At 40.7% G+C, this 27,477-nt stretch overlaps 3 protein-coding genes across 4 annotated transcripts in view; all 3 read left to right on the top strand.

The window, feature by feature from the left end:
* Positions 1-4,131, top strand: part of prmt5 (protein arginine methyltransferase 5) — an 11,561-nt gene extending 7,430 nt beyond the window's left edge. The window contains exons 10-16 of the mRNA XM_046052731.1: positions 1,547-1,605; positions 1,830-1,952; positions 2,355-2,530; positions 2,711-2,914; positions 3,020-3,130; positions 3,220-3,284; positions 3,397-4,131. Of these exons, the coding sequence (XP_045908687.1) occupies positions 1,547-1,605; positions 1,830-1,952; positions 2,355-2,530; positions 2,711-2,914; positions 3,020-3,130; positions 3,220-3,284; positions 3,397-3,549 (891 nt within the window). The 3' untranslated portion in view covers positions 3,550-4,131. The remainder of the gene's footprint in view (positions 1-1,546; positions 1,606-1,829; positions 1,953-2,354; positions 2,531-2,710; positions 2,915-3,019; positions 3,131-3,219; positions 3,285-3,396) is intronic.
* Positions 4,132-5,653: 1,522 nt separating this feature from the next.
* Positions 5,654-18,171, top strand: slc7a8b (solute carrier family 7 member 8b). Of its 2 annotated transcripts, XM_046052666.1 has the most exons (13): positions 5,688-5,778; positions 6,290-6,301; positions 7,778-8,001; positions 9,864-10,068; positions 10,992-11,143; positions 12,592-12,717; positions 13,725-13,878; positions 14,464-14,587; positions 14,903-15,006; positions 15,495-15,591; positions 15,697-15,846; positions 16,275-16,452; positions 16,919-18,171. In XM_046052666.1, the coding sequence occupies exons 1-13, from the start codon at positions 5,729-5,731 to the stop codon at positions 17,050-17,052; spliced, it is 1,710 nt and encodes a 569-aa protein (XP_045908622.1). In that variant the 5' UTR covers positions 5,688-5,728; the 3' UTR covers positions 17,053-18,171. The 2 variants fall into 2 exon arrangements, with proteins under 2 accessions (XP_045908623.1, XP_045908622.1); XM_046052667.1 differs by lacking the exon at positions 6,290-6,301 and having other exon boundaries at positions 5,654-5,778.
* Positions 18,172-19,828: 1,657 nt separating this feature from the next.
* ap1g2 (adaptor related protein complex 1 subunit gamma 2) overlaps positions 19,829-27,477 on the top strand; it is a 14,998-nt gene continuing 7,349 nt past the window's right edge. The window contains exons 1-14 of the mRNA XM_046051382.1: positions 19,829-19,965; positions 20,616-20,818; positions 21,371-21,495; positions 21,922-22,063; positions 22,518-22,614; positions 22,709-22,785; positions 22,893-22,988; positions 23,393-23,473; positions 23,880-23,978; positions 24,090-24,145; positions 24,820-24,933; positions 25,983-26,123; positions 26,558-26,612; positions 27,254-27,376. Of these exons, the coding sequence (XP_045907338.1) occupies positions 20,618-20,818; positions 21,371-21,495; positions 21,922-22,063; positions 22,518-22,614; positions 22,709-22,785; positions 22,893-22,988; positions 23,393-23,473; positions 23,880-23,978; positions 24,090-24,145; positions 24,820-24,933; positions 25,983-26,123; positions 26,558-26,612; positions 27,254-27,376 (1,407 nt within the window). The 5' untranslated portion in view covers positions 19,829-19,965; positions 20,616-20,617. The remainder of the gene's footprint in view (positions 19,966-20,615; positions 20,819-21,370; positions 21,496-21,921; positions 22,064-22,517; positions 22,615-22,708; positions 22,786-22,892; positions 22,989-23,392; positions 23,474-23,879; positions 23,979-24,089; positions 24,146-24,819; positions 24,934-25,982; positions 26,124-26,557; positions 26,613-27,253; positions 27,377-27,477) is intronic.

The raw sequence follows: 27,477 nt of genomic DNA, 5'->3' as shown, positions 1-27,477 counted from the left end.
GAGGAGCAGTAATATTTAGTGACGACAAGCAGATATGATTGAAGTGATCGACCAGATTGTTGGTGTTGGAATCAGACAGGTGTTGGCTTTGGCTCTGAAAGAATGCGCAAAACTTTGAAACACTTTGTTCATTAAAGATGCGACAACACACGGAGCTTGGTGAGGCGGCATGAGTAACAGACGAATCGCAGCTAAAAACAATACATCTGTGGTCAGATATGGTCATGTCCACTAATTCCACAGAGGAAATGCTGACACCCAGGGTAAAAACCAAGTCCAGTGTATGACCACGGTTATGTGTTTGCCCTTTGACATGTTGTTTGAAGTTGAAAGAAGTGGCCATATTTAAAAAGTCAGTTGCATTAACATTGTTGGGGTCATCAACATGTTGGGGTCATCAACATGAATATTAAGAAGCCAATGGAATCTAACAGAGAGATAAACGCAGTACTGAAGCTGTCATTCTCAACGTCCACATGAATATTAAAATCCTCTACAAAAATAATTTTGTACGTCTTAAGGACTAAAGTTGACAAAAACTCTGCAAATTCAGATAAGAATTTAGAGTACGGACCAGGTGCCCGGTACAGTATAACAAAAAGAATTAGCTGCAGTGGTTTCCAACTTGGGTGTGAAAGACTACGAACAAGGCTTTCAAATGAGTTATAATTTAGTTTAGGTTTAGAGCAGATTAGTAGGCTAGAGTCGAAGATAGCTGCAACTCTACCTCCTCGGCCTGTGCCTCGAGGAATTTGAGTATTAATATGACTGGGAGGGTGGATTCATTTAGGCTAACATATTCTCCATCACCCAGCCAGGTTTCAGTAAGACAAAATAAATCAATATCATAATCTGATATTAGTTCATTTACTAGTACACCTTTAGAAGAGAGAGATCTGATGTTTGAGTCCACATTTAATTTTCCTATTCATTTGCACTATTGTACTTGTGGTTTTAAGGTTTTTATGCACAACTCCTCTTCTGTTTACCTTTGACTTAAATAATTTCAATGATCGGGGGGCAGACACCATCACTATAAGGTTTTCACTAAGTAACTCCTGAAATGGAGGAGCAGAGAAGTGTGTTAGACTGCGACTCTGACTCCTGGTCTCCACTCTGGGTTGTCATGGATTTGGTCCACTAATAAACTTGGCCAGATTTCTAGAAATGAGAGCAGCTGTTAGTCACCCACAAACCCCAAAGTCAGCAGTTTAAAGCAGTTACAGGATAAAGTTAATTTAAACTCACTGTGTGGCCTACTGAAAAGTCTTTATTTAAAGAAGATCTACTGGTTTGATAGCAGACTCAGGACAAATACAAATGGCAGCGTAGCTATAGTAGTTTTCTTACCCCTTCTTACTCTGAGCTTACTTTAAAATATTTCATCTGCTGTTTGTACGGACAGGACAGATTGTCAATTTTGTAGCACTTGCAGACCACTGATATGTCTATTTTTGTGTGAAATTAGGGGTTAGATGAGCTGTTTTTAGTCTATAAGAGGTTGACACAACATACTGATACTCCTGCTTTGTCTTTGTGTTTACAGGCTGTGTATAAATGTCTGCTTGACAGAGTTCCAGAGGAGCAGAAAGACACAAACGTTCAGTGAGTAGCTCCACATATCTAAAAAACAAACAATGACAATGGCACCCAACACTCTGTACCCCTGATAAAGCACCATATAATACAGGGTAACGTTCTTGGAAAAAATACTGACGTGTTACAACTCCAGTTAGTGTTGGGAATATACCGCTGTATCCCGTGGTAGAGATTTGCATGGAGCAGTGATCGCAGCAACCTAAAACATTATGTCTCTTTCTTTGTCACAGGGTGTTGATGGTGTTGGGAGCAGGGAGGGGTCCCCTGGTCAATGCCTCCCTGCGTGCTGCCAGACAGGCAGACAGGAAGCTCAAGGTTTATGCTGTGGAGAAAAATCCCAATGCTGTAATCACGTGAGTTAAATACTAATGTCAATTCCTAAGTCTCTGCCGAGGGGGTCTAAATATTCACAGACCTTTGCAATTAAACTTTTATCATTGGCCCACAATGTTTCATGAAGTTTCAAGCCTGTCTTGTTAGTGCATCCTGGTGTGATCAGATAATGAAAGTAGTAGTGAAAAGTAAAGTAGTTGTGGAAGATTGATGGCTCTCCGGCTACCCAATATGACCAAATAGAAAATCAAACATCCCTTGCAGGGAGATATTGCAGAGTTCCACTGCTGCATGGTGATAACCCATTATGAGTGTTTTAACGTGATTGTATATCAATGTGTGAAGTGGAGCTTAGATATTTTAAATGCTCATGTTATTGATTCCATGCAAAAAAACATTTTGACTGGTCCACACTTGTTCAGGCTGGAGAACTGGCGCTTTGAGGAGTGGGGTGATCAGGTGACGGTGGTGTCATGTGACATGCGGGACTGGGCAGCACCTGAGAAAGCCGACATCATTGTCAGCGAGCTGCTTGGATCATTTGGTGACAATGAACTTTCCCCTGAGTGCTTGGATGGAGCGCAGCACTTTCTCAAAGGTACTTTCTTTGTCTTTTTTTTTTAAAGAATCATCTATGTACTGCATGTAGACACTGTAGCTGCAGTCACTGGATGCACATGTAGAAAGCATTTGTCATCCTCCAGTAGCTTCCATGCTTCTTTTCATCTCAAATCACTTTCTCTTTCCCCTTTTCCTTGTCTTGTCAAATCACTCTCAGATGATGGCGTGAGCATCCCCTGTTCCTACACGTCCTTCCTGGCTCCCCTGTCCTCCTCCAAGCTTTACAACGAAGTGCGGGGGTGCCGGGAACGTGACAAGGACCCAGAGTGCCATTTTGAGACTCCCTATGTAGTGCGCCTCCATAACTTCCACCAGTTGGCTGACCCTAAACCTTGCTTCACCTTCTCACACCCTACAACAGGTAGACACACACCCTAAACTCCTTTTGTATGCCAAGGAACGAGTACACTATACCCTTTAAAAGATGTCTTTTAATATGTTGACCGCTCTTTGTTTCTTCTTTCAGATATGAACAATAATCGGTATCAGTGCCTCAGATTCTCTGTGGGTTGTAACTCTGTGCTCCATGGTTTTGCTGGCTACTTTGAAACAACTCTGTACAAAGATGTCACACTCAGTAAGTCATCTTTATAAAGGGGAAGTCTCATTGTGATAAGACTAGACCTAAATATTAATGTTTGTATTGTGTGTGTGTGTTTGTGGCAGGTATAAAACCAGATACACATTCACCTGGAATGTTCTCCTGGTTCCCCATCCTCTTCCCCCTCAAAGTAAGTTACACAGTCAATACTCAATAAAAATCCTTTGTCTTCTAAATTTAACAGTATACATCACTGTGTTCACGTATTAATCCTACCTTCTTCAAATTCTTCCTTCCAATAGCAACCCATCTCCATATCCCGGGACGATGACGTGACGGTGCGATTCTGGCGCTGCAACAATGGGAAGAAAGTGTGGTATGAATGGGCTGTGACCGAGCCCTCCTGCTCTGCCATCCACAATCCAGCTGGACGCTCCTACACTATCGGCCTGTGAAGATGACACATCAGCACATCCATCAACAGAAATACACACACACACGTTTCTGTACGACTTGGTGGAAGTTAAAGTGCAGGTGGCCTGGCTCTTTTTATACACACAGTTAAAACCTGGGCTCGTGGTGCAAAACCCTTCAGATGCGGTCTAGGTTTTAAAATGACCAGTAGTAGCTACCTTTTAAGCCGGCAATGAAAAAGTTGATTGGAAAAATGTTTCTGAGAATTCTGTCTCAGCAGGCATGGATGTCACCTGTACACAAAATGTATTGTTGCTGTGGGATTGGCTGATTCAGATAAGATCACTTCACCCCCGGTTTATTTTTAAGGTCTTTGTTTCTTCCTACTGTTCAAAACTGACATTGCAATCGTACACACTCAGTCCAACAGGACCTTTGCCTTATCAAACACACATTCCATACCGATACATACATGATGAAATGCCCTTCTCCTCAACACAAGAGGGTCAGAGGAATGTTATGCTGTACAGGTCACCATATTGTTCGGGGGGCTGTCTCTTCACACTGTTGTCATTTTGTTTATGTATGTTTGAACAATGTCAATAAATACAACATGTTCTCCATATGCTCTGCTCTTTGTTTAGTGCCACCATGTGTTGCATGTTTTTGGGATCAGATTGAATGTCAGTATAAAAGTTAGTGACTGATTGTAGAATGATGGTAGGAGCATTGTTAAAAGATGTGTCCAGTAGATGTCACCCTCAGGTAACAATCTAAAGTAGTCAATATTGCTAGTATTCTCCATTTGGTCTAACCCAGTGTTTCTCCAACTTCTTTCTGTCATGCCCCCCTTCAAAAGAAAGTGGCCCGTCAAACTGGGGGCCACTGTCTGTAGGCCAATAGAGCTACAAATGGAAGGTGTATGGTTTAAATTTATTTTAATGCAAGGGGAAATTCATTCACCCAGGAGCCTATGTCCTTCATTAGAACAGACACATACCTGTCACATGTAACAAAACTGACTCATCAATCTAAATACAATGCATTGTGTTTCTGCATCAGTGCAACTGTTAAAATCAATTCAGCTCACAGACACTACAAAAGCACTTAAATATGCTCTTCAGTCACAGCCGACAGATAGTGACCCTGCTCGATATGATGTAATGACAGCATGAGAATCTCAGGAGCCCAACACACTCCCCTTCCTGACACTCATCTTAGTCTGTACTACTCATTTTCCGTGTCTGACTTACATTACCCTTCCTTGACTGTACACGTGTAGGACCACAAACACGCCCTGTCTGGTCTTATCATGTTGCAGACATGTTGTTTGTGCATATCTTTGTTGTTGTAGTTGCTTAAGACTGAAGCACACAACTCGGGCCAAAAGAGGATTTTTAAATATTTTGCCTATTCTAACATGTTAGGTTCTAACAAAATTATCATGATTTTGACAATTGCCATAAATTGAAACTAATGCAGCCAGTATAATAATCCATGTAAGATGAGATTTATGCACGGTTTTAAGCATTTCATAGACAAGTTTCATTGTTTGTGTTTTGGTTGACATGTTGAGAAGGAGAACAGTAGTCACCCACAACTGCAAAGATGTCACCATAAAGGCCAAAACTTTTGTGGTTCTTGATGTAAAGATTGCAAAGATACAGGAGTTCAGGTGACTAGAGGACATGTACTGCCTACAACCAATCCAATATACATTCTTATCACTTAAACCACTCCCAGTTTAACATCTAAAAAACGGTTATAATTTGACGTGATTTTGAAAATTGGTGGCTTACTGAATGTTCATTTGGCAATATCAATAGGGCCTATATATAATAATTTTATTTATTATATATAGCCTTCTTTATTAACCCTCATTAGAAATATGCAGTATTTTGGACACTATAATGCGTTTGTAAATTAAGTAGTCCTACATCTTTTAATTTAGTCAAGACTTCCATTATGATAATTGTTTATTTAGGGCAAATTTTAAAATTAAGCGTTGCATTGAAGCTGGTGTGTAAGGAGGTGCTGTGGCGGATTCTTCAGTTTTTTCAATAGGAACTACAACCATAGGGCGGGGCCTGAGACGTGTTGACAATTTGGGCTAAGCTGATTGGTTGAAAATAACCAGCGTTTCTATTTATCGGGGCTGTCAGCTGGAAGTCTTCTATCATCCCGACCGGCAGCAATAACGCTGAAAATGAAGTCCGCCACATGAGTGGGAGCTTTCAGGTAGTTTTCAAGTCACCGCAGCTGCCGAAGAGGTGGGTCAGCACTTCTTTACGAGTTACTCGCTTGAGGCTTATGCAGCCAAACAAAGAGCGTGAGGTTAACGTTGGTGCTGATGGGTTAATTGCAAATTACAGCAGTCTTGTTGATTATGGGCTACAGGAAAAAACTCCAGTTGGTCCTGCAATGTGTTATAGGCCATGCTATATGTTAAACGATAAATTTGAACATAGACCTTGTTTTAATAAACACATTTAAATGATGTCAAAGTATGTTTGTGGCCATGCACCTTCCCGATACAGTGGCTGCGCATCGCTTTGCACTGAATTATTAATGCTGGGTTTCTAATTTTAGCACTTCTGTAGCCTAGCCAACTAAAAATGGAAACCTCTGCCATCGACATTTTTGCCATCTAATAGCCCGAAGGAAAGTCATAGAGAAATGATTCAGCAACTGTGTCCGGGAATAATGTTTGCAGAGCCGTTTAACTTTATTAAAACAATTTATTTACCTTTAATACTTGTATCCTATGTTATGTATGTACAGTATCTCACAAAAGTGAGTACCCCTCACATTTCTGTAAATTTGATTATCTTTTCTTGTGACAACACTGAAGAAATTACACTTTGCCACTATGTAAAGTAGTGAGTGTACAGCTTGTGTAACAGTGTAAATTTGCTGTTCCTCAAAATAACACATCACCCAGTCATTAATGTCTAAACCGCTGGCAACAAAAGTGAGTACACCCCTAAGTGAAAATGTCCAAACTGGGCCCTAAGTCCCATTATTTTCCAGCACTGCCTTAACCTTCTTGGACATGGAGTTCACCAGAGCTTCACAGGTTGCCACTGGAGTCCTCTTCCACTCCTCCATGACAACATCACGGAGCTGGTGGATGTTAGAGACCTTGCGCTCGTCCACCTTCTGTTTCAGAATGCCCCACAGATGCTCAATAGGGTTTAGGTCTGGAGACATACTTGGCCAGTCCATCAGCTTTACTCTCAGCTTCTTTAGCAAGGCAGTGGTCGTCTTGGAGTCGTTATCCTGTTGGAGTACTGCCCTGCAGCTCTGTCTCTGAAGAGAGGGGATCATGCTCTGCTTCAGTATGTCACAGTACATGTTGGCATTAATGGTTCCCTCAATGAACTGTAGCTCCCCAGTGCTGGTAGCACTCATGCAGCCCCAGACCATGACACTCCCACCACCATGCTTGACTGTAGGCAAGACACACTTGTCTTTGTACTCCTCCCCTCACGGTGTCACGCACGCTTGACACCATCTGAACCAAATAAGTTTATCTTGGTCTCGTCAGTAATCAGTAATCCATGTCCTCAGTCTGCTTGTCTTCAGCAAACTGTTTGTAGGCTTTCTTGTACATCATCTTTAGAAATGATGATGTTCTGGGACGACAGCCATGCAGACCACTTTGACAATTTTTTTCAGATCCTCAGAGTTCTTCGCCATGTTAAACTTCCAGTGACCAGTATGAAAGAGTGTAAGAGCGATAACACCAGATTTAGCACACCTGCTCCCCGTTCACACCTCAGACCTTGTAACGCTAACGAGTCACATGACATCGGGAAGGGAAAATGGCTAACTGGACCCAATTTGGACATTTTCACTTAGGAGTGTACTCCCTTTTGTTGCCAGCGGTTTAGAAATGAATGGCTGTGTGATGTGTTATTTTGAGGGGACAGCAAATTTATACTGTTATTCACTACTTTCGATTGTAGCAAAGTGTCAAATACATTTATTCATATAGCTGAGGCTTTTATCCAAAGCAACTTACAATTGCTATATGTCGCACACCTCTGGAGCAACTAGGGGTTAAGTGTCTTGCTCAGGGACACATTGGTGGATGGGTCACAGTGGGGAATTGAACCCGGATCTCTCACACCGAAGGCATGTGGATTATTCATTGCTCCACCACCAACATTTCTTCAGTGTTGTCACAAGAAAAGATATAATTAAATATTTACAAAAATGTGAGGGGTGTACTAACTTTTGTGAGATACTGTATGTATGTATTTATAGGCTGAGAAGGAGGCGCTGTCCCAGTCTCCTGAACCACGTAAGAGGGGGACACGCTGGGAAGGGCTTCAGGATGACCGAGGGTCCGAGGAAGCGCAGCGGAAGCGGGGCCAGTCAGTCAGAGCCCCCAGACTCCAAGTCGGAAGTGGGGAAGGATGCAGGAGGAAGCTCCGGGGTGGCTTTGAAAAAGCAGATTGGCCTAGGCAGCGCATGTGGCATCATAATCGGTAAGTAGGCTATACATGATCTGGGGAAAGTCCCTTCACACGTTAACTGTATTGGAAATAAAGCACATCCACCTCAGTCACTAACATCAGCTTTTAGAATCAATTTCATATGACAGTTGAGTTGGTTATTTTATGTATCATCAGTAAGCTCTCATTGTTGGCTTGAATGATTAGAGTTGCAAATTAATTTGCTTTACACTTCAGCTTAAACTTAAAAGACCCCTGTCAACAGCAAACAACAACAATAAATCTTACTTTTTTCACTTGGACTTCATTACAGATATTTAACATTTCTAATTTGGAGTAATAAGGTCTAAATGTAGATCCCAGCCACCTATGTAATATTTGCCAATTTTAAGCTGCATGTTGAATATTATTTTAATGATGTAATTGACTATTCTTCCTTTTGCATGTATAAAGACAATGTAGATGAATTAGAAATAAAGCAATTCACATTCCACTGTTAAGTGGTTGAGCCTTACTGACTGAAGTCTCTCCCTCGTTCTCTCTGTCATGATTGCGGGACACCCTCTGTGCACTCCCAGCATCATTCATCTTTTCACGGGCACTTTCATGTTTCCACGGAATCGCTAGCTGCCACAAAACCTGCTCAGTCCCTGCATATCCTCCCACACATGCAAAGAAAAAAAAAAAGGGCGGTCAATAAAAAGCAATCCCACTAATGGGTGTCTACCATTGTTGAGACTGCATTTACCATCACCATCTGAAACATGTTTGGAGCGTGGTCGCTGCACCACTGGCTGTACCCTCATTTTCTGTGTTGGGACCCAGTATGAAGTGGGTGGACAAACTCATTACCAACCAGTCGAGGAAGATGGCCACCGACCCCGAGCCATGGTTCTGCTTGAGTTTCCTTGCCTCTGTCGCTTGGTCACCTCTTGGTGGGAATGGTTGGGTTTCTGTAAATAACATCAGAGTATGGTCTAGACCTGTTCTTTTCATGAAAAGCGCTATGAGATAATGTTGTGATTTGGCGCTATATAAATAAAATTGAATTGAATTAATCACAACACTTTGCCACTTTAAGTGCAGCCTTTTTGTCAGTGTTGCATAATAGCTTTTAGTCACCAGCAAGTGACAACTGATGTTCTGCTGTATTTGCCTTCAGGCTTGTATTTGTTTCCTGCTGGTCCCGAGAGTCACACAGAGTAGATGAACTCATTCTGCCATCTCTTTATGCATTAAAAAAGACAGTCAACATTTTGCCACTATAATTGTCTCTTTTGGTACCACTGTATCAGCCTTGCGCTATACTCTCAACCACTTATCAGATGTCAGAAGGAAAATACAACAAATTCTTTCTGGACTAGTCCCACATGAAGCAAAATTAATCAAGCCCAACAGGCTAAAGTTAATTCTGTATTACAGGAAATGTGGCATAATGTGACAGGAAATTGTCTACCCTTTTCTTTTTATTACTTTTCATTTTAGCACAAATAAAATGTACAAAACAAGACGGGGAATAAATCTACCAAAATGAAGGATAGAATTTAATCAACAGTGGTCGAAATGATGCTACAACACTTTCGAGCACAAAACAATAAACAATAGAATTGTATCATTATACTGAAAATCAAGAGAGAAATAAGAAAATAAAAGAAAACATCAGGAAAACGGAGGCAGAGCACAACGGAGCAAAGTAAGACATTAAAAAGCAAGGTATAGATGTATACAATTTGATTTGCTTTTCTATTTTTTTTTTTTTTTCCATAGATTTCATCAAGTAATTTATTTGTGCGTATTTAAAAGGTAACATTTATAGGCCAGAGCATCCAACCCTTTTTCTGATTTGTTTCTTAATTTGTGCTGTTGTCCGTTTTGTTTTTTTTTAACTAATTCAGGCAACATCATCGGATCAGGGATTTTTGTGAGTCCTAAGGGGGTCCTGGAGAACGCTAGCTCAGTGGGTGTGGCCATCATTGTGTGGGTTACCACTGGAATTATCACAGCCATTGGTGCTCTCTGCTATGCTGAGTTGGGCGTGACCATCCCCAAGTCAGGGGGAGACTACTCCTATGTCAAAGATATCTTTGGAGGACTGGCTGGGTGAGAACAAATGCTATTTGTGTGACTATCAGGCTAAGATTAAAGTCCCCTATATGTTGGATTTAAATATCAGATTTTGATGACTCTAGAGTAGCCGGTACTGAAATGGAAATCAAACCTTAAGTGAGTCTTCTGAAATAAAGAATTCAATCCTGACATGTTAAGTGTTTTATTCTTTCAAAGTGTCAGACAGACATACAGAGTGCAAACAGTCTGCAGAGTGTAAGACACAGAGCCAGTGAAGAAACAAGTGACTTTGATATTATTCAGTTATCTTAGGGAGGAAGGACCTGAGATGAAGGCCTATCAAGGACTCTCCAACGAGCGTCTTTCCCATAGGAAACTTCACCTAGCTGCAACATAATAAAATGATACTAATCAGGCATGCAGGGTGAAACCGTAAAATATACTGTGAAATGATCCCAGTTAACTCTGTACCAATGTTAACTGGGATCATCTCATTTTGCTGCAAACAAAAACTTCATGTTGTACATTTCTACATAAAAGGGCTTTAACAGGTGTTTGTAGTTACATGGGTTTCTGTACTCTGTAAATTTACAGTTTACAACCCCGTATAGTTCATGTGATATTCTGTCACATGATGCATAAAAGCAATCTAAAAAATACATGCAAAGCAAGGTTACAGCAAGCATTTTGTAGTTAATTAGTATTTATAGTATGACCCCACAACCATGCTCATCGTATAATTAAAGCCTCTCCTAATGTAGTTTTGTATTCCCAGCATCCCAGAATGTCTCTGACCCAGTTCGGTTCATTTCTCTTGTCTTTAACAACATTGCTCCAGTGCATTACTACAATGCACTTAGCTAATATGCTCAATTGTCATTACAATTTGCTGTAATGAGGGCTAGGTGTGCGTGTGTGCCACAGCTCATTAACCTCCTGCTTTTGTTGTCCCTCAGCTTTCTGCGTCTGTGGATTGCGGTGTTGGTCATCTACCCCACTAACCAGGCTGTGATTGCTCTCACCTTCTCAAACTACATCTTGCAGCCCCTCTTCCCCTCCTGCCTCCCCCCAGAGAATGGCCTACGCCTGATGGCCGCTGTCTGCCTGCGTGAGTCATAAAATAAAACTGAAGATGAAATGGCTTTTTAGAGGTCAGTGCATTCACAGATACAGATCATGAAGCGGCACAAGAATGATTTCAGGCATGGTGAATTTAAGGCTCATTTCCTTTAGTCTTTTTTTCTTCCATTGTTTTTATACCCCGTGGCAAAGAAAGACCCTCTACTATGTCAAATATACACTTATAGGCAGATTTAATTGTTGGTGCACGTGTGTTGGAGACGGTGAACTAAAAACTGCTTGGTTCTGCAGCGAATACACACCAAATGCAGCACTCAAGCATACTACACAACATGTAAAAATCTGTTGTAATATCTTTAGTGTCTGTGGAGGAACTTTGTCAAGCCTGAAAGAGGAACTCAAGTGAGATCGTTTTGCGTAATCTGGGCTTGAGCTTGATGACAAGCTTGGTACAAATGCCTGCGTTACAAACTGGAGGCATGGACATTGAAATGACAGCCATGAGCCCACAGGAGCTGCTGGCCTTGAAATATTAGAACTGAATGTACCAGGCAGTGAGGGTCTAGTAAAAGATGCTGCAATGTTGTGATCCAGTCTGTCAGTTGGTTTCTGCAGGTTTCTCTTATTTGTTTCTTAAACCTAGTTGTTGTTTTGGTTTTTTTAGGGGTGAATGTAAAAAGTTGCACTTAGGCCAAGCAACATTTGGACTAGTTTCACATGATTTCAGAATTCACACAATTGTCAGAATACAAATACTGCCCTTGTTGCCACCTTGCTGTGAGAAGGTCTGCACCCAACCTAAATTTAGAAATGTTCCATTTTGCGGCCATTAATCTCCTGCAGTGATTCCCATTTGGGACCTCCTGAACACTGGTTTATCACATATCCCTATTCTAACCAGAAAACAAGCTTTTCTGTTCAGTGTGACATTTTCATTGCTCACTCCTGACAAGTCATCCTAAAAGGCCTAAAGGTTCTCTGTATGTATTAGATTATAATATGAAAAGGTGAAACAAATATTTTCACGGTGGGGGAAAAACGAATATCCACATGATGTGTGTAATGCGACTATGCATCCAGTCGTCGTACTCACATTCGTTTTCAACTGATTCTGACTAAAAAGGAGATCCTATATTATTAAATGTGTATTCTTTGTGAATTAACAAATGCATGTCTTCAAATAATAAATAATAATAATTTTAAACATTTTTTTTTTTGTTGTTGCAATAATTGTATGTATTAAGCTATAAAACTAGTAAAAAATGTTTTTCTTAATTTAGAAAAATTTAAATGACATCAAATCCATTTCCTTTGCAACTTTATGCAAATGGGTACAGACTCAAATATTATTTCATTTTTGGCATTCATTTTATAAAGCTTTGTATTTGTAGGAACATACAGTGGAACGGGACAATAGGGACACTAACACGTAGGCCCACAGACATCATTCTAACGTTCTCTGGCTGTACTTTTTAGTGTTGCTGACGTGGGTGAACTGCCATAGTGTGCGCTGGGCCACATGTGTCCAAGATGTCTTCACCGCTGGCAAGCTTTTGGCCTTGGGCCTCATCATAATCATGGGTGTCGTCCAAATATGCAAAGGTAGTATTTGCTATCTCTCTCTTGCCTTCATGCAATGTTTCTGTCTCTTTCATTTTGTCAGTTCTTTTACTTTCTTGCTGTCCACATCTCTCTCTCCCATGTTTTTATATTTTTTTGCCTATTTGAAGTGAAGTAGTGTCTGCTCAGATTGCATATATCTGAGTTGTGAGCAGCTCAACCAGAGACTGATGTTCCCCTCTCAGTGTTTTACTTTGAATAGGATTTAATGATCTGAAGAGGTAAAACTAATGTTTCACAATGTAGTTTTTCTCTCATTTCTTGTTAACCATCTGACGACGCCTCCATTTTCCTGACCTCCAATTGTCACAGTCTTGGATGCCACAATAGGGGGGAAAAACTGGTTTTGAAGCTGCAACGTTTTAGCTGCCATCACATTATAATCCCCTTGTGCCTCTCATGGGATTTGTGATCCCAACCGCAAAGAGGGATTACAGTCCCTCATAGCTCTTCATCCTACTCATAATCCACACACACACACACACACACACACACACACACACACACACACACTCTGCCAGACCCAGCGAACAGATTCATGTGACTCGGCCTCCTCATATCCCACTTTGTGTGGCAATACGTGTCTGATTGTGCAGACCTTTTAATGTGATTTGGTGATGATTATTGCTGAGACAATTTGAAAATACGTTGTGGGCTAAATTATAAAACTGTTAAAAACAGGGAATGCACCATCAATAAGATTTTTGCATAATTAGATGGAGGATAAATACCAAAAAAAACCACAAGACCATTCAATATGTCTTTCATGACCAGAAAGATGTTGTACACGAAATATATAATAACTCATTTTAGACCGCTGCATCTGCAGTCAAAGAGCAGCAATTAACTGTGTATTACATGCAATAACGTTAAGTTAAAGACCTGTAACAGCATTGTGTCTTGTGTCTGGTGCCCTCTGCTGCTTAGACGATGGTGGTGAAAAGCGGTTCACATAAAGTTGGAAAGATTTTTGTTTTTTTGGTTCACAGGTCACTATTACTGGTTGGAGCCAGCACACTCCTTTGAGACCTTCCAAGACTATGATGTTGGTCTGATAGCTCTGTCCTTCCTACAAGGCTCCTTTGCTTACGGAGGCTGGAACTTCCTCAACTATGTCACAGAGGAGTTGGTTGACCCATACAGGTAACATGTGCACATTTGCACAAATATCATAATACATTAACTGATTTGAAAAGGATTGTGTAAGATTAACAAACTCAAATGGGCGTATAAAGACTCTCGACAAAGAAAAAGGAGTTAAACAGTGATAAGTTAAGATTTATCAATAGAGAAAGGAAAAAAGTTATGAAGCGCATCACCACAACATAACTGAAACCGCAAGAAGAAAAAAAAACAATGATTTGCCTGAATTTAACATTTGTGAGAAAGGAAGATTGTGCATGTATATGATGGTACTTATTCAACAGCAGAGATCCCCAGTATCTGATGGACAATTTAACAAATTGTTCTTAATCTTGCAAGATGCAAATGATTTACACGTCTAAAATGATTTACTGAATTTGTTTGAAAAAATCAATTGTTATTGGTACTAAACACATCAGAGACACACACACACACACACACACTCGTACATAAAAAATACATTTTTATCTAATTCAGTAAGTGCCTCAGAAATGGTTGGTAACGTTTTTCTGTAGGAAAATTGGACGTCAGTCATAGAAATTGTTATTGTGCCTTGAATCGCAGACTTGTTTTTTATTCTCTCAGGAATCTACCACGCGCAATCTTCATCTCTATCCCTGTGGTCACCTTTGTTTATGTGTTTGCCAATGTGGCCTACATCACAGCCATGAGCCCACAGGAGCTGCTGGCCTCAAATGCAGTGGCAGTGGTGAGAAAACAGACCCACAAAACTAAAATTTGAGTGTGTGTGTGTGGTTGGTTTGCATGGAGTAGTTAGAAGCTTATCAGAGTTGGAATCACTTTGAAATAGAGTTGTTGCATTGCCCAGCAGCCTTTTAGAGTAGCCGCACTCTGACGCATGCTCATCATTGTAGCGTAACACTTAGTGTGTCACCCTTTTGCACTCCATTTTGAAATGTCCTGATAAGTCACTGTTGCTGTTTAAATATATTTTCAACTGTCTACTTGTTTTCTCCTCCCATCTATTTTCTCTCTCTCTCTCTACTCCTAATATTTCTCCCAGACATTTGGAGAGAAATTGCTAGGAGTAATGTCATGGATCATGCCTATCTCTGTGGCGCTCTCCACCTTCGGGGGGGTCAATGGCTCCCTCTTCACGTCATCGCGGTCAGTTTGTTATCGTCCGTCCCCATCCTCCTTTTCTTCTCATTTCAGCTTCTGTGGGTTTTTAGTTGACTCCAATGCTGATATTTGAGTCCATGCCTGTAGATGTACATGGATAAAATGGAGAAGCAGGGTGAAAATGAGAAGCTTAACAGGAATAAAATGCATAAGCAGTGTTACTGCTCATCTCTAAGGGCCTCAAACTGGATGTCAGAATGTAGGGAAAAGGCCTGAATAAAACGTTTTAAACACGTTTGACTCTGCTAAGATAATCCCACTTGACCAAAAACACAGTGAGCCAATTGTACTCCTGTTTTGGTCCATCTTTCACCCTGCAATTTTCACTTCTGCAGCCTGTCTCTGCTCTGGGGCTTCCATAATCACCTGAACTGTGTGTATGTGTTTTTTCCTGAGCTGATCTCTGCACACGGTAAGCGAGCACCAGCTGGCCCTGCTCTCATGACTAAAGTGTCTTCGCTTCTGTCTCTCAGGCTGTTTTTCGCCGGAGCGAGGGAAGGCCATCTCCCACGTCTGTTGGCCATGATTCACGTCACACGCTGCACTCCTATCCCAGCCTTAGCGTTCACTGTGAGACCCGTCCCACTAAACAGAATATTTACTGTTTCTGTTTTATTCTTACTCTATCCTCTCCTTGTGTAGAAATGATACCTTCTCCTCTCTCACCCTTCTTAGTTGATCTCCACTCTGCTGATGTTGTTCACCAGTGACATTTACACCCTCATAAACTACGTGGGATTCATCAACTACCTCTTCTATGGCGTCACTGTTGCCGGGCAGATTGTGCTGCGCGTCAAAGAGCCCGACATGTATCGGCCCATCAAGGTAAAAAACATCACATGGAATTTTGGGTCTCAACGTTCATGAAAATTGTGATTGCTGTAACATAATAGCAACACTTAAGTTTGAAACAGATACCAGTCTGTTTTTTATAAACACTGCACAATACATGGCTTATTGGATGTTGCGCTATTTATACAGGCTCCACAGATCACTTTTTGGCCAAACGTCTACCTAATTCTGGTAGAACTTTGATTTTTAAGCAACAATGCATCATAATGACTCTGCAGTGATGAGAGAAAGGTATCTATGTGCCACAGAAATTATTAAATATATATTAAAATGTATAATAGTTTTTTTGTGACCTTTTTTATATTTTTACTTTTAACTACTTTACATTGCATTTTAAGCCAGCATGCAGAAGTGTGGTGACAGGATATTGATGTTTTACAACACTGTCCCTCATCCTTCAGGTGAGCCTGGTATGGCCAGTGATCTACCTGCTGTTCTGGGCCTTCCTGCTGGTCTTTTCCCTCTACTCTGAGCCAGTGGTCTGCGGTATTGGCCTGGCCATTATGATGACAGGTGTCCCTGTATATTTCCTGGGAGTCTACTGGGAAAACAAGCCACAGTGTTTTGATATTGTGATTGGTAAGGCAGCATCCCGGTCTTGACATATTTTTATCTATGTTGAAAATGTTATTTAAACTCTAAGGTGCCCGCAAATGTGAGTCTGTGCACTCCAAAGTGAGCTGTAGTGTGGTTCATTATTAAATGCAGGAGCTACCAGGGGTTGAGTTTTGGCTGTAATTGTCAGATTTAAAGGTGACCCTGCTTCACCCTGCAATTTGAATCCTAAAGAAAATATGATGCAACTAAAGTCTTTTTCACACAGGTCAAAATAATAGGAAATGTACAACAGGTGGTGTTGTATCTCTTGAAAGTCAAGGTACAACATTCATAAAAGTTAACCCAGTTTGATACAGAACAGAAATAAAAGGGTGAAGGGAATATTAATCAGGATAAATGCTAACAAGTGTCTCAGAAATGTCCATGTATGAAACATTTAACTCTAATATACAAATGATTTCCCTACTCTCTTCCCAACTGTATCCAGGTAAAATGACTCATATGTGCCAAAAGCTCTGTTTGGTGGTCTACCCAGTCTTCGAGGAGAACCTGGAACCTAATGGGCCTCAAAAGAAAGATGGAGATGGGGAAGATGGAAAAAGCTCTCTAATGGCTAATTGAATTGCATAAACATGCATTGACATTGTCTCACACTTCTGCTCAGTGAAGACACCCAGAAAGATAAGCATTCATATTCACTTGTTCTACAACACTGGACTTTCTTGCTCTGTTTTTGACTGGCCTTAATCCTGACCACAATTGTTTCAGTGTATGTTCTGGGAACAGGTGTTTGAGATGAAATATTACTTACTTGAAAGTCTGTCTTTTTTTCCACATTAGAATTTAAACCTTTTGTCCTTTTCCTGTATTGTACTGTTTGTTTGTTATTCTAGGAGGCAGTGGAAAAATATTTTAACATGCAAGTTGTATGTATTGTTCAAGCTCTGTGTGTATTTTTTTTTGTTTGTTTTTTTGTTTGTTTTTTTTCTATTATCACCTTACTGTATTAACACTAAAATGAAAATTTCAAGATGGTTTAATGGTTTTTATTCTCATCTCAACATCTTAAATGTGCCAAATTGTATTTATAACACAATGTAATTTCTTTTTGTTCCTGGCAGTATGTGATTGTGATCAGGACAGTGATATTTTGAAATGTAACTTTATTTTTTTATTTATTTTTTCAATTACATTTCAACAAGCAACTTTTCCTTTGGACACCAAGGCGCACTACCACAGGCGGGACTGGCCACAGCGGTCAGAGTTCTCTGTAGGGAGAAACAAGGGAGCTCAACTGGGAGCCACTGGTGGCCCCTCAGAAGGTGATGCCACCACTGCGCATCATATTTGGCCTTATGAAACAGTTTGTCAGAGCTTTACCTTCAAGTCTTCTTCCCTGAGGTGTTCATTTGGATTCAATACATATTAATTTGCATATAGATGTGGTGGTGTTTGTTTTGTTTTTTTTCTGACTTCATGTGAATGAAAATAGGTGAATTTCAAAATATCACTGTCCAGGTCAAAAAAGCAAAGTTTGTGGAACATAATAGTCATTTTCTACACTTTTGAGGCATAAGCAATTAGGAAATAAACTAACCAGGAACAAAAATTCTTACATGGTGTATTTCAAAATGTTCACATTTGAATACATACAGAGAAGGCAGCTTATGCTTTAGAGAGAGCAAATGTTTATTTTTCCTTGCACATAGATTATCACTATGGTGAGTTCATACTGGCTGATTGCATTATAATATTTTTTATTTTAATATGAAGCTTTTCCTATATTGTCCACATGCATGAATAGGTCATAGCAGTTGTATAATCTCCCATCATTGAACACAAAACACATGATAGAAAATTAACTTTAAAATATCAGATTCAATTTTCCCTGGTCTTTTTGTCACCTGAATTATGTTTTTGACACACTGGGATGCCCAGATGTCTTCAGTGTCTCTTACTGTGTTGAATTGTGCTGCATACACTGCAGTGCTGCTGGTTTTGTGCTGCCTGCTGCACCTCCTCATCAATGTTTCATCCACCTGTTGAACACCTGACGTAGTAGAGGCACGCACAATGAGCGATCAAATTGCGGAAGCCATGGGCGGCTATGACAAGCCTAGATGGGTCAAGATGTCACAGCACCCTAAATAAGACGGGAAACTGGATGGATTTGCCTTCAAAATAAAATGCTTAAATAATAAATCATTTTATCATTATATTTATTATAATCAATAATAGAAATATAACTTTTTGAGTGGATTATATCGAGCAAGGATTTGTAATTCACACAGCCTGTGTCATATTTTATTGCTTATTATTATATACTTACAAATGCTGATTAACTACAGTCCGCATAGAAGACTGTATGAGAGCTTGTTAATATTTTGTTCAGTTTTGGGGCCTTGGTCTGTAGAAGTCTGGGGTAGTTGGACAGTTTGCCAGGCTGGAGTAATCGTCCTGCTCCTTTTGTAGTTTGCTGTCCTCTGTCACCTCTATTATAGGTGAGAGGCACGATTATGGGGCTATTCTACATAATAGTTTGGAACCTCTTTCACGTCCTTTAGAAATTTTAAGGCACTCACTAACTGAGAGTGAAGGATTGGGGTACATGTACTTTAAATATGCTTTTTTGTACTAATTTGTACTTAACAACAGCCCTGTAAAAATCTAGTAAGTGGACCTTGAGTTAAAATAGTTGTCAAATCATACTAGTGGAGCAACCCAATTTCACTGTAGACTTGAGAGCTCTTTTGAGGGGTGTAGGGTGTCCTTGGCAAGACAAGGTAAGGCAAATTATTTGTATAGCACATTTCATCAACAAGGCAATTCAAAGTCCTTTACATAGAATATAAAAGCAACATAGGGAAATATAAAAAGATATTATAATTTAACATATAAAAAATATAATAGAAAATAAAAACGGGACAATTTATCCGATAAACCTAGTTATTCACCCATAATTCTAATGGGTTACGAATAATCAGGCTTTTCACCTTTCATGGTTTGCATATTTGATTTTCTGTCTTTCACACCTGTCAAACCTTGTACCATATTTCCCCCTATTCAGGAAATATCATAAATAATTCCTTGGTGTTGTTTCTACACAAATCATACGTGTTGGGCTATTTAAGATTTATTTTTTGTAAATGTTTTTAGATAAAATAAGCAGTATTCTTCTTTTTATATATATATACTATAATAATCTTAATAATTGCACCTGTGCTTTTCCCACATCAAGATGTCTCATATGAAGAAGGCCTGTTAATAATCTCCCTTACATTTTGACAGATTTTAACAGTACTTACAGTTACAGTAAACATATTTGAAACAATATGCCAAAAGCAGGGTTTAGCAAATGGCTTTTATTTTGAAAGGTGTGACAGGAAGTGGTGTGATTATTTCTCCTCCGTTTACAATGTTACATGGACACAGTATTTGGGGTTTCCAGCCAACTGATTGCTGCCGTGTATTGGAGGGGGTTCTGTTGAACCGGGTTACTTTTTAAATACTGGCGACTCCCTGTACAGTGTAGAGGTACGTTGTCATTTTGGTCATTTACAGTGTATTTGACTGTCATGCTAAGTTAGCTAGCGCTTTAGCTCGACAGTCTCTGACTGAACAGGCTTGACAGCATCTGCAAGGTTAGCTCTGTTGGGTCGGTTGGCTAGCTTCTGGGTCATTTTACTGATCCACATCATCGACTGGGGGAGTGTCGTGCTAACTTGTTAGTTAACTCGTTAATTTAAATTTGTTTTTACAACGTTAATAAGTAATATAGCTAAATGTAACGTTTGGTTATTATCAGTAACTTCCCATGAAGTCAGCTCTTGGAGTTAAAAACGCTTTCAACAATCTGTCACCACAAAAAACAGTCGGTGTTCCAGACCTGTAATGTAATTAAGGAAGTTGTTTGAACTGTTTTTTTAAATATACACACTTTAATTATGTGGTTTTGTGACAGCACAGCTTTTATTAAGGTGTAGTAACAGCTTTGTCATTGTCTAATTACACACCTAGAGGTTAGAGGAAGTGAAACCAAGCACAGTCCTCTGCAAAGTTAAGTGGTTAGCTCTCTGTTAATTCTCCATTTTAACATGTCCATAAAACCACATGCACACATACCAATGCATTCACCCAACCACTCACCAATACACACACACACACACACACACACACACACACAGCCATGTCTCCATCAGTACCCCTGCAGGAGATGATCCGGGCCATCAGGTCAGCACGGACGCAGTGTGAGGAGCGGGGTGTCATCCAGAGGGAGTGCGCAGCCATCCGGGCACAGTTCCGACAATCCGACAATGGGGGGCGATCGCACAATCTGGCCAAGCTGCTCTACGTGCACATGCTGGGCTACCCCGCTCACTTTGGTCAGGTGAGGGGATTTCGCTAATGCCTGTCATGGGTTTGCTTGGGTTAATGGGGTTAGCAGGGTGATAAGCCATCATGCAGCTGGAGGATCTGGGTTCAGTTTATCGCTGAATTGTCCTTGTGCAACACAGTGGCCCAGTCACATTGTCCAACCACTATGTCCCTAAGCACTGATCCCTCGCAGACATTATCTGTGGGCTCAGCAAAAATGTGTAAAGAACAGCACACTGCGGAATCACATGCTAAATACAAAAGGCTGTAATAATATCAGTAAACATGCTGCTATGCGTATGTAAACTTCTTGCTCTTTTGGACTTTCCCTGTCATTAGAACAATATGAAATGTGGTTGATTCCTTCAAGCAAAGTCAGCATCTCAAACCCATGTCAAAAAGAATTGGGCCAATGACCCCCTCCCAGCTCCAGGGCTGCTGCTCTGAGGATGAGCCTGATCTCCACTTGAAGCAGGCAAAGAGCAGAAAATTTCCCTCGGGCTGTCAGTGGTGTCAGTATTTCAAGTAACTTCACATTTGACGGCGTTGTTGCTCTTCCTACTAGATGGAGTGTGTACGCATGATAGCCAGCCCTCGCTACAGCGAGAAGCGTGTGGGATATCTGGGAGCTATGATGCTACTGGATGAGAAGCAGGATGCCAGCTTGCTCATTACCAACTCTATTAAGAAGTAAGGACAGTGAACACTTTATTTTAACCCCCATATTTAGCATTTATATGCAATTAAAGGGGAACTCCACTGATTTTACACATCACAGTCCGTTTACAGGTCTTGGGAAGTACTAATGCATATGAGAAAAAAAGTTGAGCTTTAATTAAGCTTTTAGTGTGTATATATATAAATTACCATTCACATCATTGGTGTAGAACATCTTAAATAACATAATCATGTTAGACAACACTTAATTATCATAATTTACAGTGGTACACTTCATAAACAGAGGAATCATAGTAGACAAAATGGGGAGTAGACAAAATATAGAAAAGAGGATCAGATAGTATACAGAATGGAAGATATTCCCATGATTTACACTCATTAATACACATGGATCTACACTGTCATTTGTGTGTTTTCCTCCATGTATGTGTTTTCCAGTGACCTTTCTCACAGTAACCAGTATGTGCAGTCTCTGGCTCTGTGCACGCTGGCCTGTATGGGTTCAGCTGAGATGTGCAGAGATCTGGCACCAGAGATTGACAGGCTGCTCCGAGCCTCCAACTCTTACATAAAGAAGAAGGTGGGGACCAAACATGATGCAGCAGCAAACATAATAATATTACTAAAACCTGTAATCACCATTTAAACGTAATTCTGTTGTTATTATACTGTATTTATATATTTGCATGTGGTTTATGCTGGTTTACATTTATTGCTGTGATAATGGCAATAATACAGTTAACCAACTGTGAGAGAAAAATAGTGTTTTTCAACCCTAATTACATGTTGTAACCACTGTCTAGTGAAAAAACAACATATTAAAAAAGTATTGTTCATTTAACAGGTACTATGATTGATTATGTCCTACTCATTACTAGTTTTGGGGATAATGTGTTATCCATTAATGGTCCTTTTGTGCAGTCATTCAACCATCTCAGTATGATTTAGTTTTAGCATATTTGTGGCCTGATTACAGCAGTTGTTGTACACAGATTTCCATCCTTTGTGCTGATGATACCCCACTGTTCTTCCAGGCTGCTCTGTGTGCTGTTCACATTGTGAGAAAAGTCCAGGAACTGGGGGAGCTTTTTGCCCCGGCAGCCCGGTCCCTCCTTGCTGAGAAGAACCACGGTCAGTAGATGCACCTTTATGAAACACCTTAGTAACATGCTTACCGTTTAGTTTCATGTTGCTTCTTCATGGTTTTGGCTCTGTATATCTGTAGGTGTGTTACATGGTGCTGTGGTGCTCATCACTGAGCTGTGTGAGCGGAATCGAGAGACATTAGAGCGGTTCAGAAAAGTATGAGGGACACACACACACATACACACTTCTTGATCTAATACGTGTCTCTACACTCTCTATCTCTATCTCTCTGTTGTAATACGTTTGGGCTGTGTGTATTTCAGACAGTTCCAGATCTGGTTCAGATCATGAAAGGGCTGGTCATTTCGGGTTATTCTCCAGAGCACGACGTGGCGGGCATTAGTGATCCCTTTCTACAGGTCAGTCTGGACTCCACTGCATCTCCACTCACTTGTAAAACAGTATTATATCCCTCTACTTAGTTTTGTTAATTCACTTTAATGGATGCTTTACTGGCATGCCTACATTGACTGTAGAGAAATAACACTTTAATAACATTGGAGAATTCTGTTATAAATAATTTAGTATGATTCTTAATTTTCCTTCCTTCCTTTCATCAAAAGTGCCACTCTTCTTTCTTAATGGTTCAGATTCAGTTTTAATCTGGTGCAGACTTGTAATGAATAGTTTCATTTTATTTTCAGTTTCTTTCCCACTAGCACACACAGATTTATCATTTTGTCCTTCCTCCTATTTTTGCTGATTCGGTGTACAAAAATAACTTGCAGTCCATCTGTTCACTCTCGCCTGCCTCTCTCCTCAGGTACGCATCTTGAGGTTGTTGAGGATTCTTGGTCACAGCAACGAGGCAGCCAGTGACGCTATGAACGACCTACTAGCTCAGGTCCCGTGTTCACTTTCATATACACAAATAATAAACAAACTGTTACGTGAAGTTTCTGTGGACGTCACCTCTTTCTTTGGAAAGCCATTATGGGTATCACTGCTCACGCTAACTACAGTTAGTCACCCAGTTTGTTTTTTTCCAAACAAACTGGATCATGACCGCATCATGACCGCATCATTTCCTGTGTGCCAGAATATGTCCCTGTGGAAAGACTAACCACAAACTGGGTGTTTAAAACAACAAATGTAAAAGCTTGAATTACTTATGTCAGTTGATGGTAGAGAGAAGCAAAAATGTATTCTTTCTTCAAAAACGTTTCACAGAACTTTAATATCTGTTACAAATAAATGAACTCATCTTGTTGTATTACTAATGTGTGATGTGCGTTTGACCTGCCATACAGGTGGCGACCAACACTGACAGCACTAAGACTGTGGGCAACGCTGTGCTGTACGAGACTGTTCTCACTGTGCTAGACATCAAGTCGGAGAGCGGCCTCAGGGTGAGAGCCAAGCAACACTTCTCACTGTGTTTAACCACATTAAAACGTGAAGAATAATGTTACCTAATTAATAAATAAATGCACATGTGCTTCTTTTAACTTGTGCCACAGGTTCTGGCTGTGAATATTCTGGGAAGATTTCTCTTGAACAACGACAGAAACATTCGGTTAGTTTTCCCTTCCCTCTATGCTATTTCCTCCCTCCATTCCTGTCTCTCTTTCCCTTTAATTCTCTTCCCCTATATTTCCCTCTTTCCTGCCTTATCTCTCTGGGTCACTTTACCTTTTCCATTCCACAAGGCCAACGGCAAACTCACTGCACCCTGATAGAGAAACCTCATAATAGGCTTTTATCAGTCTGAGCCCTGCCAGGAAGTCACTATCTGTCAGTGCTGATGTCTCAATTTTGGGCCATGTCATTTTTCATCAGGCAGTGTTCAGGCATCAGGCCTGTTACAGGTTCCTTGGAGTTTTGTTATGGTACTATTTTTGGGGTGGCAGTAGGCCTGTCTGGTTTTTACTTGGCAGAGCCCCTGAATCTCTCTGTGGCTGTGTGACAGTAATAGGACGGGTTTATTCCTGTGAGCCCTGCCTGGCTAGATAACTCCTCCTGTGCTCCCATAAATACTTGATCAGTTCATGAGACATTTCAAGTGGAAAGATAAATTATTTATCTTCCCAATTTGAGAAAGTAAAATTTTTACAGCACTGTCAATTAATCTTGATTGTTAGCCGATGGATAGAAATGATTTCTCAGTTCAGTCACAGTGCTTCATCATAATGCAATATGAAGCATAAAGCATGACATCTGTATTTGTGGCTGTTCTGTATGTGTGTCCAGGTACATTGCCATGATTTCTCTTCAAAAGATTGTCGGGACAGACCACAATGCAGTGCAGCGCCACCGGGGAACCATAGTGGACTGCCTGAAGGACCAGGACGCTTCTGTCAAGCGGTAACGTTGACACAGACACAGCTGTTATTTCACAGATGTTCAGTAAACTTGACACTGTGAGGTCATGCGTTTCCAAAGTCACCCCCTAATGTGAGTCTTTGTACATGCATTTGGACTGAACGTTTTTCAAATATGTACAAAATGTCAAAGTATTTCCTTATTTTATGTTGAGGATGTTTTTTGATACTCTCACCAAAAACAATTATAATGCTTAATGGATTTCTGTAGATAAATGCAGAATCACTTGGTCCCTCCTCTAGGTTCAGCAAAGCAAGATGATATAAAAGTGGTGTGTATATTTTGGACTGCGACCCGTTGCCCTCGTGTCTGCCACTAGGCAACATCGATATTCTATATTTTGATTGGGCAACAGCAGGGTGCAACTCACCCGTCGTGGGTACTGGCTGCTGCTGATCCTACTAACAATACCATTCACTACAGGTTGATCTACTTACTCTGAACTGATCACACAGCCATGTGATTCATATAGCAAGTTGTTTGTAACTAATATCATAAACATTTATTGATCCAGAGCAGATGATGACTTTGAAACTAATGTCCCTCCAAGACTGTTTCTCTTCATCCATATGTTTGTTTTCTGCTGGTGAAGATGTTTATAATTCTGTGAACTCGCATACCAGTAACATCAGCTCCTGCATCTTTTTCCACAAGGTACTTTCAGACACTTTCACCCTTGAATCGCTGTCTGAAAGCACCGCAACCCAGAAATATATTCATTAACTAGTACCTTACAACTAGTAGGGGTGGGACAAGTACAGGTTGGATTTCATGCTTTACTCAAAAACAATGTTGCATTTTTAAAACTATATTTATCTTTTTTGAGCTGTAAATATATCATATCAGTTTCACAGTTTATTATGTAATCACCGCTGTTGTGAAAATGTAACTGTTGTGGACAAAATATCATGATCGCAGTATACTGTGAACTACCTAGTGATTTCCAGCCCTACTAATGAGGAAGATAATAAAAGCTATACATAATTGATCCCAGAATTACCCACATTAATCCTCTCTGGCTAACTCTCCAGCCGTGCACTGGATCTGTCCTTGGCGCTGGTGTCAGCCTCCAACATCCGCTCTATGATGAAGGAGCTGCTCCTCTTCCTCTCCTCCTGCCCACCTGAGCTCAGGGCTCAAGCTGCCAGCGGCATATTCAACGCTGCCGAGAGGTGAGCGACACGCACATACACGACTGTATTACACACATGCTGTATCTATGCATGCAAGCACACATACGTTCATGTGCATGTGAATACATTTATTGTGCTCTGTCGTTCCAAGCTGGGATTGGCTGTTTCTAAAAGAAGGGCATTAATGCAGCTGTTTAAGTGTTAAGGCTGTAACAAAAAAGTCTCTGTGCTTAATATTAGTGTGGCTACATGTCTCACCCTGTGTCTGTCTCCACGCAGTGATATCCCTGTCTCTTTTAGTGGCACCGTGACGATGAATAGCCTTCTCTGTTTCTACTGTATATCACTCTACCACTTGATGCATTTTGTTTTTGTGTGTCTGTATATAAGTAGTGAGAGGATGCAGATGGACTTTATGTGTGTGAGACTCACCCTCAAGCACCACTGAGTGTGTGTGTCTCTGTCTCTGTCAGGTATGCGCCCTCCCAGCGCTGGCACATTGACACCATCCTGCATGTCCTCACCACGGTAAATACACACTGGATCACTCACCCTGCTGCCTCTTACATGACTTTCTCACTCACAACGCTTTTTTTTTAGAGTTGCCTACTGTCTTCATGAATGCACTATGCCATTGTGTATGTACCAGGGGCCACGTGTGTGGCCCCTGTGTGATTAACAATACATATTTGATTAACAATACATTTTACAAGAAATTATGTGTACCTCTTCTGTACAAACTTTCATACATACAGCCCCAGGTCCTGAATAGGCCCTTTATCCTTGAATAACACTTTCCACTTTGCCCTCTGTTCCATCCTTACTTTATATTTTGTGCTTCATCTAGGTAAGGGAATAGATTGGTGTAAAAGCTAATGCTTACTCTAATCTTTTTTTAACTGTTCTCACAAAAGGATGGCGTGTATAGAAAGGGTAATGATGGAGATGTGGCATAAATTAAAGTGTGGTAAATATCTGTAAATGTCCTCTATAATGTAAATGAACTGTGATGGAAATGTCTCCCAAGTGAGGTCATTGTGTCTTGGAGGAAATGTAGGGCAACCCAAATACTTGAGCCAGCTGTCTAGCTAATTGAGTTTGTGTGTGTGTGTGTGTGTGTGTGTGTGTGTGTGTGCTCGCTTGTGATTGACTCTGATCTCCACTGCCAGGCAGGGGGCGATGTGAGAGACGAAACAGTGCCCAACTTGATCCAGCTTATCACCAACGCCTCAGAGCTGCACTGCTACACCGTCCACAAGCTCTACCGGGCCCTGCTCGCTGACATCTCTCAGGTCTGTGTGTGTGTGTGTGTGTGTGTGTGTGTGTGTGTGTGTGTGTCTGGGCATTGGAGTGCTCAAAAGTTTTAGGGAGTTTGGCTTGTTGGTCACTTATT

Source organism: Micropterus dolomieu, linkage group LG06 (assembly GCF_021292245.1).
Source record: "Micropterus dolomieu isolate WLL.071019.BEF.003 ecotype Adirondacks linkage group LG06, ASM2129224v1, whole genome shotgun sequence".
Lineage (NCBI taxonomy): Eukaryota > Metazoa > Chordata > Actinopteri > Centrarchiformes > Centrarchidae > Micropterus > Micropterus dolomieu.
The sequence above is the reverse complement of the archived record's forward strand: the minus strand, read 5'-3'. Positions and strand labels throughout refer to the sequence as shown.

Bases quoted from the DNA above. Each gene is read 5' to 3' on its own strand.
- slc7a8b (XM_046052666.1), top strand. From the start codon at position 5,729: ATGAGTGGGAGCTTTCAGGTAGTTTTCAAGTCACCGCAGCTGCCGAAG. The intron at 15,007-15,494 runs GTCAGTTTGTTA...TCTGTCTCTCAG, and splicing joins TCCCTCTTCACGTCATCGCG to GCTGTTTTTCGCCGGAGCGA. The intron at 16,453-16,918 runs GTAAGGCAGCAT...AACTGTATCCAG, and splicing joins GTGTTTTGATATTGTGATTG to GTAAAATGACTCATATGTGC.